The 16,812-nt window shown below is 36.8% G+C and overlaps 2 protein-coding genes across 4 annotated transcripts in view; one reads left to right on the top strand and one right to left on the bottom strand.

Annotated features, from left to right (window-relative positions):
• The window catches only part of LOC149182120 (Small GTP-binding protein), a 188,200-nt gene extending 180,158 nt beyond the window's left edge, over window positions 1-8,042 (bottom strand). Inside the window, exon 1 of the mRNA XM_089416765.1 lies at window positions 7,632-8,042. Coding sequence (XP_089272891.1) covers window positions 7,632-7,913 — 282 coding nt within the window. The 5' untranslated portion in view covers window positions 7,914-8,042. The remainder of the gene's footprint in view (window positions 1-7,631) is intronic.
• Window positions 8,043-10,927: 2,885 nt separating this feature from the next.
• LOC149182121 (alpha-bisabolene synthase-like) lies at window positions 10,928-14,070 on the top strand. 3 transcript variants are annotated; one of them, XM_089416767.1, is made up of 9 exons: window positions 10,931-11,382; window positions 11,833-12,048; window positions 12,143-12,263; window positions 12,357-12,451; window positions 12,901-13,121; window positions 13,215-13,327; window positions 13,477-13,575; window positions 13,754-13,868; window positions 13,983-14,070. In XM_089416767.1, exons 2-6 carry the CDS (start codon window positions 11,898-11,900, stop codon window positions 13,287-13,289), a joined length of 663 nt encoding a protein of 220 aa, XP_089272893.1. In that variant the 5' UTR covers window positions 10,931-11,382; window positions 11,833-11,897; the 3' UTR covers window positions 13,290-13,327; window positions 13,477-13,575; window positions 13,754-13,868; window positions 13,983-14,070. The 3 variants fall into 3 exon arrangements, with proteins under 3 accessions (XP_089272894.1, XP_089272893.1, XP_089272892.1); XM_089416768.1 differs by having other exon boundaries at window positions 10,928-11,382; window positions 12,901-13,109; window positions 13,754-14,070; XM_089416766.1 differs by having other exon boundaries at window positions 13,754-14,070.
• The last annotated feature ends 2,742 nt before the right edge of the window (window positions 14,071-16,812 follow it).

A 16,812-nucleotide genomic window follows, 5' to 3' on the forward strand; every position in this document is an offset into this window, starting at 1 on the left:
CAGCCAAAAGAACCTCATTTCAGCAGAGGTCGTGAAGCAGTTGGGCCTACCGACTACACCACACCCGCAGTCGTACAGTATCAGGTGGCTTCACCAAGGACGAGATCTCCGAGTCCGCCAGTAGTGCTGCCTTCCCTACAACATCAAGCCCTTCACAGATGAGGTATTGTGTGATGTTGCACCTCTTGATGTTTGTGATGTACTATTAGGCCAACCATACTTATGGAGGCGACATGCTGTGTATGAGTCAAGGCCTCATGTTGTTATTATTTCTTTGGGTAATTCATTATACAAGATACCAGAGGTAGCCCCACCTACCGCCACCTCTTTGATCACTGCTAAGAAATGCAGCAAGCTCATCTCCCAGACTAGGAAATTCATTTTCTGTCTGGTTCGCTCCCAAAGTAAGGGGAAGATCGTCGCCACATCCATGACCCTCGCGAAGGGTTCCTCCACGCAGCAACAACAGCAAAGGGATACGGTCATGAAATAATACAGGAACATCTTCTCCTCACCCACAGGGGTACCGTTGCACTGTCAGGTCAAGCATTCATTCGATCTGACTCCTAGAGCACCTCTACCCAACGGGTCGATATATCGCCGCTCCATTCTGGGAAATGCCAAGTATAAGCAACGACATGATCAACATCAAGTACAACACAAGTTTTAAATGGGCGACAAATTCTTGTTGCATCTGCAGAAAGAACGCCTTACAAGAGCCCATCAGAAGCTCCAACCACTCCGATATGGTCCTTACACCATTACCAAGGCTATGGGAAATAATGCTTTGGAGCACAGCATTCCACCATTCCTTTGCTTGAACCGAGTGTTCAATGTAGACAGCCCTCGACCATGATTCCCACCATTACTGGACACGTCAGAGGTTGCAAAACAGCTCACCAGGGACCAAATTCAGCAAAAGTTTCCTCATCTCATAGAGGAACTCAACACAATGGGGACCATTGCTTCCTAAGGGGGGAGGAATGATCCAGGTGGATGTTGGTGGCCACCCACCTATCCCACTTGGACCCCCACGACTGTCTCTTTCAGTTTTTCAGTTTCCTTATTGGTAGCACAATTTACTATTTTTGGCAGTTTTTCGGGTCCTGAATTTTTGGAGCCATTTTGAGGCCCTAAACGACGTTTTTTGGGAAAATTGGGAGCAACATGGGTCCATGGACTGATCTCTTCCCAAAGTTGTAGTCCTCGAATAGATCTTTCTAACAAGGTATTGTGCGCGTCAAACAGAAATCGTATGCCAAAGATATGACCCCGGGAAGTTGATGTACCAATTTACCCAAAACAGGGCCCATAGTTTGGCGCTTCATCTCTAGGGTTAGGTTTTTTGATGTTTAGGGTTTTTCATTGTTTCTCAACAATAAATAGGCCTTCGAGCCTCATTGTAAGACAATTTAGAGGCATGTAGCCGCCACATCTCTTCTCAGAGATAAGCTACCATCGCCCTCAGTGGTTTATTTCCATTTCTGTTTGTAAGCATATTTCAGTATTTTACATTAATGAAATGAAGTATTATTTCTGTTGCATCTCTGTGTTTATGGTTATTTTTGTACTTTATTGTGTTCCTGTTTAAATCCGGATCATACCAGAAGAAGAAGCTTCTTGGGAGACTGAAGCATTTCGTCAACAGCATCCGTCGTTACGTATGCTTTGAGGACAAAAAAAAATTTGGGAGGAAGGCAATGTTATGTAAAAAAATAGTTGTTTGTAATTAAATGTTTATTAGGCAAAGGGCATGATCAAATATCATACCCATTTACCAAGAGGCACCCAAGGTTGTATTTAAGCCAGGTCCTCCCATTCTATAAATCATCCTTCAATCATTATTAATAAATACATATATATATTATGTTTAATACTGAGTTTTTATGTTCCAATCAATGAGAAAATTATAAAAGCAAGCCAAAGGAGAGGAGAAAGACACAACAATTGACAGAGATTTGAGAAAGTGATTCTCAAGGGCCCAAGAAAAAAAGGTGCAGCAGTGAGAGAAAAAATTCCATGGAGATTGAGTGGAGGCTTTTTCAACAAGAGGCTGTATCAATTTCTGTGCACAAGTTGTAGAGAGGGCCACAACTCACACATGTCACATAGGTAGAAGAGTGGGGCCACACCTACCACACCAGGGTTGCTTCAGCATGCCGCACGTGTGGAGGAAAGGTTTTCAGTTAGGCCATACAACGCTTCCGTGGTGCAAATCAGATTTCTCAAGGGCATATTTGCTAAGTTTACTTGCTGTAAAAAATTTTAAAATTTTCTTTGTGGGCAAATTTCCCAATAAGGGAGTGTCACTGTTCAAATAATTAAAAGTGAAGATCAATTGGAGGAAAATTTTCTATGTGTCGATGATTTCCTATATTTTGTTTTTGTTGTCTAAATTTTCTGAGTTAAAAACTCCAATGCATTTTATATTTAGTAATTGCAAAAATGTTTTCTAGGTTATAAAATACTAGGAATTAAAATCAGATCTGGAACTTAAAAATTAACACTGGCCAACTCTTCTCTAGGTCGCCGGGGGTTCTCCTTGTAGATCATAGAGATCAAATGGCTCAATCAAACCAAGTCAAGAGCTATCCAATGTTTCTACTTCACACTCCACCAATCAAGCCTAGCAAAATGGTTTTTATGATTTACAAAAAGGTATAAAGTGATGGAGAATGAAGGATCAGAGCCTTGGCTTATCAACAAATTTCTAGGCATATGGAGTCAAATAAGGAGTAAGTCTATGGAAAAGGACCAATGGGAACAATTGATGAGAGAGAAAACATACTACAATGAGGTTTCTCTACTCCACAAACCCTAGCAATTTTCAATCAAATTGGGGATAAAATATAAAGAAGCTATACTAAGATTCCCTAATGCAAACTAGATCATAATCTTGCAAAGGAGATGTTAAAGCCATAAAAGATTCAACACATTTGGTGAACGTTTAAATGAAACCCTAATTCTACAACAAATACAAGATGGAAGAAGATGCTTACAATAAATTTGCACAAAATCACCATTTATCATCCAAGAGAAAATCCATCCAATCACAAGACCCTCTCCAAGACAATTTCGCTCAACTTGCAATATCCATAGCCAATTTACGAAGAAAAAGTCGCAGAAAATTCCAAACTAGCTATGGAATTTTCCCCAAAAACTCCATGAGAAAAAGAGGAGAGAGCTCTCTCTATTTATAGAAGAGAATCTCAACTCATTATTACAATAAAATAATATTTTCTAAGCTAAAATCTCCTATTTTAGCCTGAAGAGTAAAAAGCCCTCTTCACAAATTAATTAATCTAAACTACACAATTTTAGGGGCATTCATGCCACTTGTACAAAAAAAGGTACAAGCCCTCAAAAAGTGGCCAATCTCCAAAAAATGAAGGGGTAAAATGCGCTTTCGATGTAGCATCCAGCCTCCAAAGGCCCTTCAATACTCCTTTTTTTCCACCAAATCAGCAGACAATCCCCAAATGCGGGGCATAATGGTTCAAAATGCATGCTCCATACCCCCCAATAATCCTTCAAGTGCAAATGGAAGGGTTCCAAAGTGGACTGACCACCTCCCCAAAGGCATGCCAAGCATAGAAGCCATATCAAAGCAAACCCCAAGTCTTCTTTCATGTGGACATATGAGCTAAAATGCCTTTCAAAGGCGGAGACCTGATCCTCCAGCCATTTTCAAAGGACCACTTCAAATGGGTGAGTTCCAGATCAACAAACAAAGTCACACACAAATCTTCATGTATCGGCCCAAAAAGCAGTCTAGGTAGGCTCCACATGAATTTGATATTTACCAATCAGTTTTAAGCAAAATGTAGGTTGGCCCTACAAAAAGTGTAGGTCAGCATATAATTTACCCCAGCGTCCATCTATATATATACATGCATACCATTATTTGCTCCAACACATCTCCACTCCGTCTGCTGTTTTAGGCCGAGGTTTTGGAGCGCCCTCTCTCACAGAACTAGTGCACGCCTCTGCAATTTAATGAGTATTTGAGTTCTGATATAGCTCCTTTAATGCTTTTAAATTCCAACACACTTTGTGGATAATCTGTGCTAAGAGGGTGGAATCCGTTCAAGTAGTTCAATACTGATTCTCCACTACACGCTGTCAACAATCTCAGAAATGACAATGATCACTGCTAGAATTCCCCTTTGCCTCAAAGCAAACATGGGGCAACCTTATCACATACATATCAGTGGCACAGTGCACAATGCTCCAGATGTGGGAGTACCATCTAATGGAACCGTTATACAAAAATGTCATGGATGAAGAAAGCATACACATGTTACAGGTTTCTTCCTTCTAAGTGACCACCTGTGACCTAGGTCACTTAGAATGCCAACCAGCTTCTCTCTCTATCATCCAAAATCTTCATGCCTAGCACTGCAACCTGAATTTTTATGATAGCAGACCATGACCAGCAAACAGACCGTCATTTTGACTCTTTTCAGGTCCAATCAACTTTTCATAATAATCAGATGTATAATTCAGGTAACAAATGTTGTGATTAAGTGTTCAGCTGTCCGTGTGAGTCCCCTTTCTTTGACGGGATACTGAGCTTAAAATACTCCTTCAGCTGTTGTAGTCACTGATTCTCAACTGTCTTCATTACCACAGCTAAAAGACATTTATCAAACCTCTTTACCTGGATGCTGTCCTAATGAAGGACGTGTTTCTGATATGACTACCAAAGGCATCATACAAAGTAAAATTTTACCACTACAAGTGTCAATTTCCTCGCTGCTGTAAATGACCACTGATCAGATCCGGGATTCCTTTTTAAATCTAAAAGATATGTCATCTTCCAGAGTTTCAAATCATGGCAACCTTACTACTGTATTGAAACCCCTTGGCCTCAACAATCCATAGACAGAGTTAAGATTTACCCAACGAGTTAAGATCCTCTTCATACAGAATGTTGGGTAACAGTCTGTATCTTGGTTTTGGGTTCACAAAATCAAGATTCGCTGGATACAACATCCATATTCTTCATCATACAAAAATCCTCATGGCTCATGGATGTGCAGTGATGACAGTGAAATAAATAAATTTTCAAAACCAACCCTATGTCAACACAAGGGGAACATCTGGCTCCAATTGGGGATAACTGCCCTTCAAAAGGCACTTGAGAAGCCCAGAACCTCATCAATATAAAATAAATGCCAAGCGAAGTCTGCCAGCCAATGCAGCCACTTCATCATTTTGTCTGTATAGTGTCCCTTTTCTCTGTGCTTCAACAATATCCAAAGCAGAGATATGTAAAAATTTGCATGCTGATAGGCTGGGATCTCAGCTGGTTCAAAATACAGAATAAGGATATTCACATTCCTTATTCAACATATAGTGATCATAACTATTGCACAATCTCTCCCTTCTGAAATCCGTTGTTGTGTCCTCACGGAAGAGCATCTTATGCTTGCAAACACTTTCTGCTGGCATTCTACTGTAGATAACTGTGCTGGCCTGCAATATTGGAGAGATATACTTGAAACAACCTTATCTATCAAAGTTTCTACTTCCAATACTTCAAATATTTGAATGGATTTATGTGACATATCACCATGCAAAGCTTTTGTTAGAGATGAATCTTGTTCTGAATTCACAGAAACTCATTCAGCAGTTTTGGATGTATGTTTTCTTTGAGACATCATGCAAAAATCCAAGGTTGACAGGATCACTTTCATTGTACCTGCAGCTTCATGAGACTGAGGGTGCATATGAGTATTTCCATAAAGATGAGCTGAAGCATTCCCATAGACCTTGAGATTTTCAAGTTCATCAAACTTAAAAATTTATGTATGAGCATCTTCAAAAAATTCACCATAATGAAGGATAACTCCTTCACTAAATACTCAAACCCTTCTTTATCCAACTGGTCATAAGTATCACAAATAGGAGGGATTTTAATCATTACTATTTTAAGACTGCTTCGTCCAACATGCAGCGGCAGATAACCATGGCTCTTAGTATCGGAGGCATGTTTATAACTTCCACCAGCATCCAGGAAAACAAACATACCCTCGCGGGGTCTGCGATCAATTTTGTAGTCATTTCCAGTTTCCAAGGGCTCCTAATGTGGGCCTTCAAACTCAAAATACTGCTCAAATTTGAATTCCTGAAGATCATATGCCCTTTCGGAATTTTGGCAATCTGAACTGTCTTCGGGGGCACCAATGACACCATCATATGTCCTGATTTTAATTTCATTGTCTTCTTTATCTATGGCATTTGAGACAAAGGGGCCATTATGCACCCATTTTTCAACTTTTGAGCCATTCAACCCCATTGTATCAGGTGCAGGTCTTTTAGCAGTGTTTTCTTTGATAAGGCAGACAACATCATTATCGATAGGTTGACTTCTGCTTGGCTCAAAAACAATGGCACTCTTTGAGCATATATCATCCTCCCACATCTACACAGAGAATAATACTTTAGTTAACACCCTAGCCAAGGCATCAGCCGAATTGGCAGCAAGCTAGCTGATAATTGACATCTACAAGGGAAAACAGCATTCCAGGTCCACCAGAAACCTACTCTAGAAGTCATTCTCCAGGTATCCGTGATGAGATTGCTCCTTTCAGGTATAGTCTATGAGCCTATGACGCTTTAAAGACCATCATACTTTATAGATATCTGTGTCAATTAGACGTGTAATAGCTCTATTGTTTTTCATGCTGCTCAAGCACTCAAGCTTTTATGTTCTGAAGCTTCCAAGCTCTCTTGCTTTCAAGCACCTAAGCTCCATCGTTATTAGACTCGTCTTTCTTCCAAGTTACCAGGCCATTTAAATGAACACCATTTATCTTCAAATAAAATAGGTAAATATTTTTCTTCTGAAAAGAAAAGTGCGCATTTCTAATTTCGGTCTGGAATCCTGTTTTGCTGAAAATATAAGTATGATTTAGATAGATATGATTGACCCTTATCTATTCCACGGCGAGCTATTTGTGGATAGTTCATTCTCATTCTCCACAGCCAATTTTGAAACAAATGTTATACTATAAATCTGTCTTCTTCTGCAATATAAATGTGGGTGAATTAGTGTGAAAATTGTCCGTCCTCTAGCATTGGTGTGCTCTCAAAAACCAACACTGCTTTCCTATAGCTGAAATTTTCAAGCTTCATAGTTTGGCCCTATTAATCATAACAAACATTGTATAGCTCAGGGATAGGTACCCATTTCAAAATCTTCACTTTCTAAATACTTGTATTCAAATTCCACCAATAAAGCGTCACAGAAGTGAAATAAAAAACTTGAAAGCATAGGAATCTCAGAAAACATGCACATATTAGAATTTCAGCAAGTTGGCTTTAACGCAAAGTTTTACTGCAAATGTGTCAGTATGAAAATTTCCAAGAACTTAAATTTTATATTGTCTAGCATTAATTATGTTTTTTCCACGAGTCAGGCTTTTTCTCAAAAATTTAGAAGGTTTTCTTGCTATCATTCGGGTTATCAATGTCTTCTGCATTCCCGTGTGTATATGCCAAAATGGCATAGCATAGTATAGTCTTAAAGAGCTGTTATGTAGAGTTTAGAAAACAAATCGGATATCATTAAAGTTTTAAGGATTTGTGGAAGGCAAAGTGTCATTTTAGGGTTTAAAGTATAATACCTGTAATTTGTCCAAATACTGGGGCTGCCCATGGCCTTTCTTGATGGTTCCGGTGAGCTCCAAGAGACGGTCTGCAAGTGTAGATTTGCCGTGATCGACGTGAGCGATGATCGAAAAGTTCCTTATGAGTTCCGGTGGGTACTGCTTTAAATCTATTGCTTGTGAATTTGTACAGAGCGACCGTCTGGATAATGGAAAGGGGTGAAATTTAAGTGTTGTTTTGTGAGCGTGAGGGATTCTCGTGACCTTCCATGCCCGTTGAATGAAGGAGAGGACTCCCATTTTGGATTTGTCTTCAGCTCGGAATGGGAGGGACGGCCATCCAAATGAGACTACGGACACAGAAGTGTGGATTCAAACATTAAGCTCGTCCAAAGCTACAAGGAGTTTGGTCACATGAAAAGAGGGGCTTAAAAACGTATTAAGGTGTCTTAACTGCGTCCAAATATTTAAGCACCCAATCACACGAATAGCAGAATAGTGTAAATTGTTTTTTCAAAAAACATTGAGAAAATTTATAACGTGAAACTGAATCAATATAAAGTATTGTGCTTTGATTTGAAAATGAAATATCCTTTATAGTTGTATGTATGAGCTTTACCAGGTTTAAATTATATTCTTTTATAGTTGTATGTATTATCTCCACAAAAGTATGTTGGAGCTGCTATGACAATTTTAATATGGTGTCAAAATTTCCCAAAGAAGTGAAGAAGATTGAGTAATAAACCTATTCATATGGAAATTAAAAATTATTATTTTCCTATTGAAATTACAAATTATTATTTTTTGAGTAATAAATATATTTCTATTGAAATTAAAAATTATTATTTCTTTTTAGTTGTTTTTATTGTGATTTTCATTTTAATTTTGGATTTATCAATTAAGAAAGAGTATAGATTCACTTTAGTTTTTGATCTACCAAGCATTCAGCATTATGGATTCATCTTAATTCTTGATCTATCATGCACTAAGTATTAGTAGGAATTAAATTTTTTGAAGATGCAAATAACTTTTTGAATGAAATTTTGCATTTGAAGAGATTTAATCCCTGTAAATGCTTGGTAGATCTAAAGTTAAAGATAAATTTATGTTGGATTTTAACAATACTATTTATATTTATGTAAATTTCACATTTTGATGTTTCTTATTGTCATATTCTTCATTCATTTAATGTGGAGGTTGATGGTTTGTCAAAGGAAGCATTAGCCCTCCCGGCAAGGTCACTTGGCATATATGAATTTGTGGATGGTGCTAAGATTGAGTCCATGGAAACCAATCTCTCCTTGTAATTTCTCCTTTGGTTTTTCTATGTGGGGTTGCAAGATGATAAGATGGGGAGTTATCCCTGGAGTTTTGATTTAGTATATATCGTTCTTTTGTAGTCTTTGGCCTATAGAACAGGATGTCTAGTTTTTTTAAACAGATTTTTGGAACGCTAAGTCAAATAGACATCATATATATGTATATAATTATAATTTGTTCTTTTGAAAATAAAAATAAATAAATATATAAAAAACAATTATTATTTTTAATTTTATTAAAACCGTGATAATATATATAGTTACTTATATACACATTAGCTCATTTTTCTCACATGTTTTATAATTTTTTAATTTAATTATTATACTAAAGAGGCATTCTATATCCTAGTATGGGGGATATGTGTAGGTGTAATGTAATGTATTGTAAATATGTCAATATTTTTTAAATGACTTTATTACACATTACATATGGCAAAGATACACATAAAATCTAAATAAACAACAAAAAGAAAATGTAAATTTAAATTTAAAAAAAAAAAAAATTAAAAAATAATAACTAAAATTAAAATCAAAATAACCCAAACAAAATTGTAAATCATTCTATATACAAAGACACCATGATCAATTTCAGATGATTGATTGAGAATTCGCTCGCTCGTTCAATTCCAAAATGACACTAGTAGCTGGCTCTAAGAAAATCTTTCCAAAATGACACTAGTAGCTGGCTCTAAGAAAATCTGCAACAAAATCAATTTCAAGCCAACGGAAATATATAGCATAATCCATTTCACATCAATGGTAGAGATCTCCAAGGAGATCCACCATATCCTGCTCAAGGTTTAAAGTATGGGCTTCTCAATTTGCACAAGGTGATTATGCGAAGAAGAATGGAGGACGGTATCTTGGAAATCGAGTACAACCTCCATTTCCTATAGAGGTAGAAGGAAATCCCCCCAATAATGTTGGTCTCCATTTCCTATAGAGGTAGAAGGAAATCCCCCCAATAATGTTGGTCTCAGAGAGAGCGTCTTTGAGTCTTTGTAGATGAATTCAAGATTTACCAACATAGATCAATCTTAACTCTGAATCTGTCAAGTGCCAAGAAGGATCAAATCTCTTTTCACTTTAAAAGAGGTTTACACCTTAAGAGATTTGGCTCCTCTTGACGTTTGGTAGATCCAAAATTAAAATGGATCCAAATTGGATTTTAGAATTGACAATCAAATTTTCCTTTCCAAATTTTATGAGTTAATAATAAATTTTTTATTTTAATTATCTTTTGAAAAAATATTCTATATCATTCTATTCCAAACATTAATTAAATTAAAATATCATTCTATTCCAAACATTAATTAAATTAAAATATCATTCTATTCCAAACATTAATTAAATTAAAATATCATTCTATTCCAAACATTAATTAAATTAAAATATAGCATAAGAATATAATTCATGTTCATATGACATATTCTATATGGCTTAATTGAAACATTTTATGAATTTAGATTATTTTCAACCAAAAAGAAACCCAATACTTTTAACTTAAAATTTAAAAAGAATGATTTTGAATGAAATAAATTTTATACATTAAAAATTAATATTATATAAAAAAATTAAATTAATAAAATATATATTTAATCTTATTTATTTAATGGTAAATTGAACATTTTATTTTAAGAAATTAGTTTTTTTTTAAACAATTTTGTCGATCTAAATTATAATTTCAGTAATTATTAAATAGTGTAGCGGGAAAAAATTATATACTGAAAAGGTAAAGTGAAAGTATAATTTCAGTAATTATTTTTATTTTTTTTTAAACAATTTTGTTGATCTAAATTATAATTTCAGTAATTATTAAATAGTGTAGTGGGAAAAAATTATATACTGAAAAGGTAAAGTGAAAGTATAATTTCAGTAATTATTAAATAGTGTAGTGGGAAAAAATTATATACTGAAAAGGTAAAGTAAAAGAACTTGAGTTAATAAATTGCCTAGTCGATTAATAAACTCACAATCTTAGCTATCACAAAAGAAAAAATGTCAATTGGAACAGGCAAGGAGATATTCCTGACCCCAAGAGCGTTCTTTGATGGTGCTGCCCAGCATAATTCCTGTGGTTGCAGGGCTCATATTATAATGGACAAGAACCTTCAATATCTCATCTCATGGAATGGAGGAAAAGGCTATAACTGCATCGCTGAATGGTTCTAGTGGGCCTGCGATGGTTCTAGTGGGCCTGCTTACCTTTTGCGTCTTTTTTTATATTCATTTTTGTGTCAATCTATGGGGATTCCAAAGTTATGTTTGATCATGTTTTGGGAAAATGTCGAATCAGTTGCCCACACCTTGCAGGCTGATGGAGAATTAGGTTTTTATGGGGTAAAATGAGAGGATGTTCCATTCAACACATCTACAGGTCCAGGAATCAGCAAGCAGATTGCTTATCAAAGGAAGGGCTTCTATCTCAAACAGTTAACTGTATTGTGAAGGTAGTATGTGAAGGTAATATATGCAGGGGAATCCTTCCCCATCCAGGTCTTCCCATTCCCTGGATTTTAATCTCTCTTTGAAAAATCTCCAAGTATGCTCTGGGTTTTTTGTTTTTTTGATATATATCCCTGTATATGTATGGTCTATAAATTGTGGATCTTTCTCAACAATCAGTTTTATATTCCAGGTATTTCATGTGCTGTACAAGAAGTCCTGTATTTGGTATATTGTGTGTCAGCTCCGGATGCATATAGTATCCAGTTCTGGCTTTCTTTAGTTTATTTGTAGCTCCAGCTTTAAAAAGTTTGTGATGTAATTCTGTCTTTCGTTATATTGACTCAATACTACTATTCTGCTTTTTCGTTCTGAAAAAAAAAAATAATTTATAAAATGTTGTATTACATTATCTTTAACCTTTGGATAAAGGACATCATAAATGAATGTTGCAGCCTGCCTCTCGAGGGACGAAATTCATGGCGGAAAATTGTTGTCATCTTTGGAGGGCATACAAGATATGGTCGAGTGGGAAACAATAGTTGATGTTCAAAGCCAAGATGGGTCTTTCTCAGGCTCACCTGCTTCTACTGCCTGCGTCTTCATGCACATTGGAGACATCAAATTCCTTGAATTCCTGAACAGCGTGCTAACTAAGTTTGGCAGTTTTGGTATGTGTGGAGGTTTCATGTTGTTTGCATCTTGGCCGTATCCTTGCTTTACTTTTCAAAATTCAATAAATTTAATTAACTACGCATACTGCAGTTCCCTTCCTGTATCCTGTGGATCCGCTGGAAGGCCTCTTAATGGTGGATAATATTGTACGCCTTCGAATCGATAGACACTTTGAAAAGGAAATAAAGGAAATTCTCGATTGTGTTTACAGGTATCATAAAAATTTTAATTTCACTATTCTTCCCTTCCCCATTTTCTATGAAAAATCCTTCAACGTAACATTTATGACATGTCCTGCATACAGGCATTGGAACGAAAGTCTGAAGCCCGTTGCAGATCTTGAGATCACTGCTTTGGGATTTCGACTTCTTCGGCTGCATCGGTACAGTGTAACTCCAGGTGGGTACTATGGATTGTGTTTCTTTGCAAAAGGGTAGAAGTTCAAATCCCCAGGGGTATAGTATGTATATTTTTCTGAAAGATTCTGGAATGGCAGGGACAGGAATAAGGTCAAAATTTGACCTCATTCCTGTCTATACAATTCCATAATTATTCTAGGTTCATGCTAAACTTATAGCCATGGCAGATTTTAGAAGTATTTCCGTTCATGCTAAACTTGTATTTATTCCAAATTCCAAAATATCTTGGAATCTGACGATTAAGAGAAATCTACACTAACATAAAAATGCTCCTCCTATCCATACAGAATATTCCCTAAATTGGCAATAAAGAATTCAGTGCTCCAGACATTTAGGAAAATCTGACTTAACCTTTAAATATCTGACTTAACCTTTAAATCATCATCATCTTCTGTTCTCTCTTCTAACCTTTGCACGTCGTATTAACAGCTGTTTTCGACAACTTCAAAGATGCCGATGGGCATTTCTTTTGCTCAACCAGTCAATTTAACAAAAATGTAGCAAGCATGTTGAGCCTGTATAGAGCTTCCCAACTCGCATTCCCTGGAGAAACTATTTTGGATGAAGCTAAGACTTTGCCACAAAATATAGCTCTTGAGAAAAGTGAGATTTTCACTGCATGGAACAACAAGAAAAACGTAAGCCAGGAGGTAACCTACTGTCCAGACATGTCGACTCGCTTATTTGTTTTTCTCCACGGAAGTGATTGAATGAGTTTCTAATATTTTGTTTACCATTGCCAGATTCAATACGAGCTGGAGAATTCTTGGCATGCCAGTGTTTCCAGAGCAGAAGCAAAGAGATATTGTCAAGGGTAGAGTTCAGATTATGCACGCTTAGCCAAAAGTGTTTATAAGTAAGTGAGACCCCAGATTCAATTTAACTTCCATAATTTCTCTTCATCCTTTTTCCCAAATTTAGCATAATTTGCAGGTTCTTTCCTTTTGTGCCTGGCTGGTAATAATAATAAGACTGACCAGGTGCTCCATTTTTATCCAATTTCAGGCTGCCCAGAGTACACAACCAAAAGATTTTAGAATTGGCTAAACAGGACTTCAACATTATCCAGGCAATTCATCAAAAAGAGATGAAGCATGTCACTACGTAATAAACCAACCTAATGATTTATGCTATTATTCCGGAATGTAGTATATATCCACTCTATTCTAATTACTCAGAAATTAGAAAAGAAATTACTTACTCAGTTTCAAATTTCTTATAATTCCTTCTTTGAATGATGAAACTTGTTCTAATTCCTTCTTTGATTGATTCTGCTCCACAGCTGTTGGAATTTTGTCAAACAGTAAGCGTTCATCCGGCAGACTGTCGCACATGGCATATAGGTTCACAAGTTTCGTACTAAAGAAAATATTAGGCTCAAAGACGCTCGAAAGCATGTGGGTATAGACTTGTTTTCCCTCTGAGAGAGCCTTGTTTCCAGTACATAGCTGTAATAAAGAATTATAGGTAACAGGTTCGAGTTGAATGCCTCGGTGGTCTGGAAAATTCAGGATTCCTATCTTTGAAGTTGTCGAAAACAGCTGTTAATACGACATGCAAAGGTTAGAAGAGAGAACAGAAGATGATGATGATTTAAAGGTTAGTCAGATTTTACTAAATCTCTAGAGCACTGAATTCCCTATTGCCAATTTAGGGAATATTCTGTATGGATAGGAGGAGCATTTTTATGTTATTGTAGATTTCTCTTAATCGTCAGATTCCAAGATATTTTTGGAATCTGGAATAAATACAAGTTTAGCATGAACAGAAATAATTCTAAAATCTGCATGGATATAAGTTTAGCATGAACTGGAATAATTATGGAATTGTATAGACAGGAATGAGGTCAATTTTTGACCTCATTCCTGTCCCTACTATTCCAGAATCTTTCAGAAAAATATACATACTATACCCCTGGGGATTTTAACTTCTACCCCTTTTGCACAGAAACACAATCCATAGTACCCACCTGGAGTTACACTGTACCGATGCAGCCGAAGAAGTCGAAATCCCAAAGCAGTGATCTCAAGATCTGCAACGGGCTTCAGACTTTCGTTCCAATGCCTGTATGCAGGACATGTCATAAATGTTACGTTGAAGGATTTTTCAGAGAAAATGGGGAAGGGAAGAATAGTGAAATTAAAATTTTTATGATATATGTAAACACAATCGAGAATTTCCCTGATTTCCTTTTCAAAGTGTCTATCGATTCCAAGGCGTACAATATTATCCACCATTAAGAGGCCTTCCAGCAGATCCACAGGATACAGGAAGGGAACTGTAGTATGCGTAGTTAATTAAATTTATTGAATTTTGAAAAGTAAAGCAAGGATACGGCCAAGATGCAAACAACATGAAACCTTCATACATACCAAAACTGCCAAACTTAGTGAGCACGCTGTTCAGGAATTCAAGGCATTTGATGTCTCCAATGTGCATGAAGACGCAGGCAGTAGAAGCTGGTGAGCCTGAGAAAGACCCATCTTGGCTTTGAACATCAACTATTGTTTCCCAGTGGACCATATCTTGTATGCCCTCCAAAGATGACAACAATGTTCCGCCATGAATTTCGTCCCTGGAGAGGCAGGCTGCAACATTCATTTATTAGAATTTGCATAACATTAAGTAATATGGTCTAATTCAGTTGTTGAATTGACAATATGTTAATTTGAATTCACATACTTGGCTAGTTTCTCCTGCCCTTTCATCTGGAGCATACGCACATAAAGCAAGTCGTAGGGAAGTCCGAGATGCAGAGATTGGGCTTCTCTTATCAAGGAAGGAAAGATGATCTTTTCCTCAACCAGTCAATTTAACAAAAAGTAGCAAGCATGTTGAGCCTGTATAGAGCTTCCCAACTCGCATTCCCTGGAGAAACTATTTTGGATGAAGCTAGAGACTTTGCCACAAAATATTTAAGAGAAGCTCTTGAGAAAAGTGAGATTTTCACTGCATGGAACAACAAGAAAAAGGTAAGCCAGGAGGTAACCTACTGTCCAGACATGTCGACTCGCTTATTTGTTTTTCTCCACGGAAGTGATCGAATGCTTTTCTAATATTTTGTTTACCATTGCCAGATTCAATACGAGCTGGAGAATTCATGGCATGCCAGTGTTTCCAGAGTACAAGCAAAGAGATATTGTCAAGGGTATAGTTCAGATTATGCACGCTTAGCCAAAAGTGTTTATAAGTAAGTGAGACCCCAGATTCAATTTCACTTTCATAATTTCTCTTCATCCTTTTTCCCATATTTAGCATAATTTGCAGGTTCTTTCCTTTCGTGCCTGGCTGATAATAATAATAAGACTGACCAGGTGCTCCATTTTTATCCAATTTCAGGCTGCCCAGAGTAAACAATCAAAAGATTTTAGAATTGGCTAAACAGGACTTCAACATTATCCAGGCAATTCATCAAAAAGAGATGAAGCATTGCTGGACGAGATTGCAAGTCTTTCCCGGTTCAGTTTCAAGAAGTCTGAAGATTGTAAGGTGAAGTTGCAGGGGATGGAGCAGGGGCATTTTTCTATTGACACCTAGATTTTCGAAGTCACGCCCTCGCTCTTCATGGTGGAGCTTAGGAAGATCGGAGGGGATTTTCTGGAATACAGTAATTTATAGTCACGATCTAAATCCTGGCCTCAAAGACATCATCTGGACATGGGATGGAAACCGATAATAAATATATATTCACTGCGTATGCTGCATGATGATTGTTCACTTTAAAACTATTTTTGAGTTAAATGATTGGTTGAATCTGCTGCTCTATGTTGATTGTAAATATATTCCTGGCAGAATTGATAGGATTGAGATGGAGTTGTTTCTGTCCTTTCGTTGTCAATATATTTGTGGCAGGATTAGTAGGATTTAGATGGCGGTTGATCTGGTAATCTTCTTCAAAGACCGTGGGAAGAAAGATCTCAAGTCCAGCTATAACTACAATTCTTGTATTAGCTTGGCCACTTGATTGCAGTCAAACCCCACCCCTTTTAGCGTTGACATAATGTGTTTGGAAGCCTCATTTTCTATAGGATTCATCTAATTGTTCCAAGCTCTTAAGATATGATAGAATTCTAAATGCTCAAAGTAAGTGGTTCTAACAAATTTGCCATCCACTAGAGGTGAGAACCTTAAAACTAAGATTAACTTAAAGTTGTTATGTTATGAATTTTCTTCATGAGTTTGAGGCAATGCTAATGCATTATTCACAGAAATAAGGCTGAATATTCTTATGGGCTGATTGTTTACACCATCCTTTCATGGTGGAAAATATTTTGAACAAATGTTTTTTGAACTGGCTTCCTCTTATTTACCTTTAGCACCATTCAATTCAGTGACCTTCTG

The sequence above is a fragment of the Pinus tabuliformis genome, chromosome 3_2, assembly GCF_031772625.1.
Source record: "Pinus tabuliformis cultivar Carrire ecotype Pingquan chromosome 3_2, CPIR1, whole genome shotgun sequence".
NCBI lineage: Eukaryota > Viridiplantae > Streptophyta > Pinopsida > Pinales > Pinaceae > Pinus > Pinus tabuliformis.

Excerpts from the sequence above, each read along its gene's own strand:
- LOC149182121 (XM_089416766.1), top strand. The coding sequence starts at position 11,898 with ATGGTCGAGTGGGAAACAATAGTTGATGTTCAAAGCCAAGATGGGTCT. Across the intron at positions 12,049-12,142 it reads AACTAAGTTTGGCAGTTTTG|TTCCCTTCCTGTATCCTGTG; the intron begins GTATGTGTGGAG and ends CGCATACTGCAG. Across the intron at positions 12,452-12,900 it reads TCGGTACAGTGTAACTCCAG|CTGTTTTCGACAACTTCAAA; the intron begins GTGGGTACTATG and ends TCGTATTAACAG.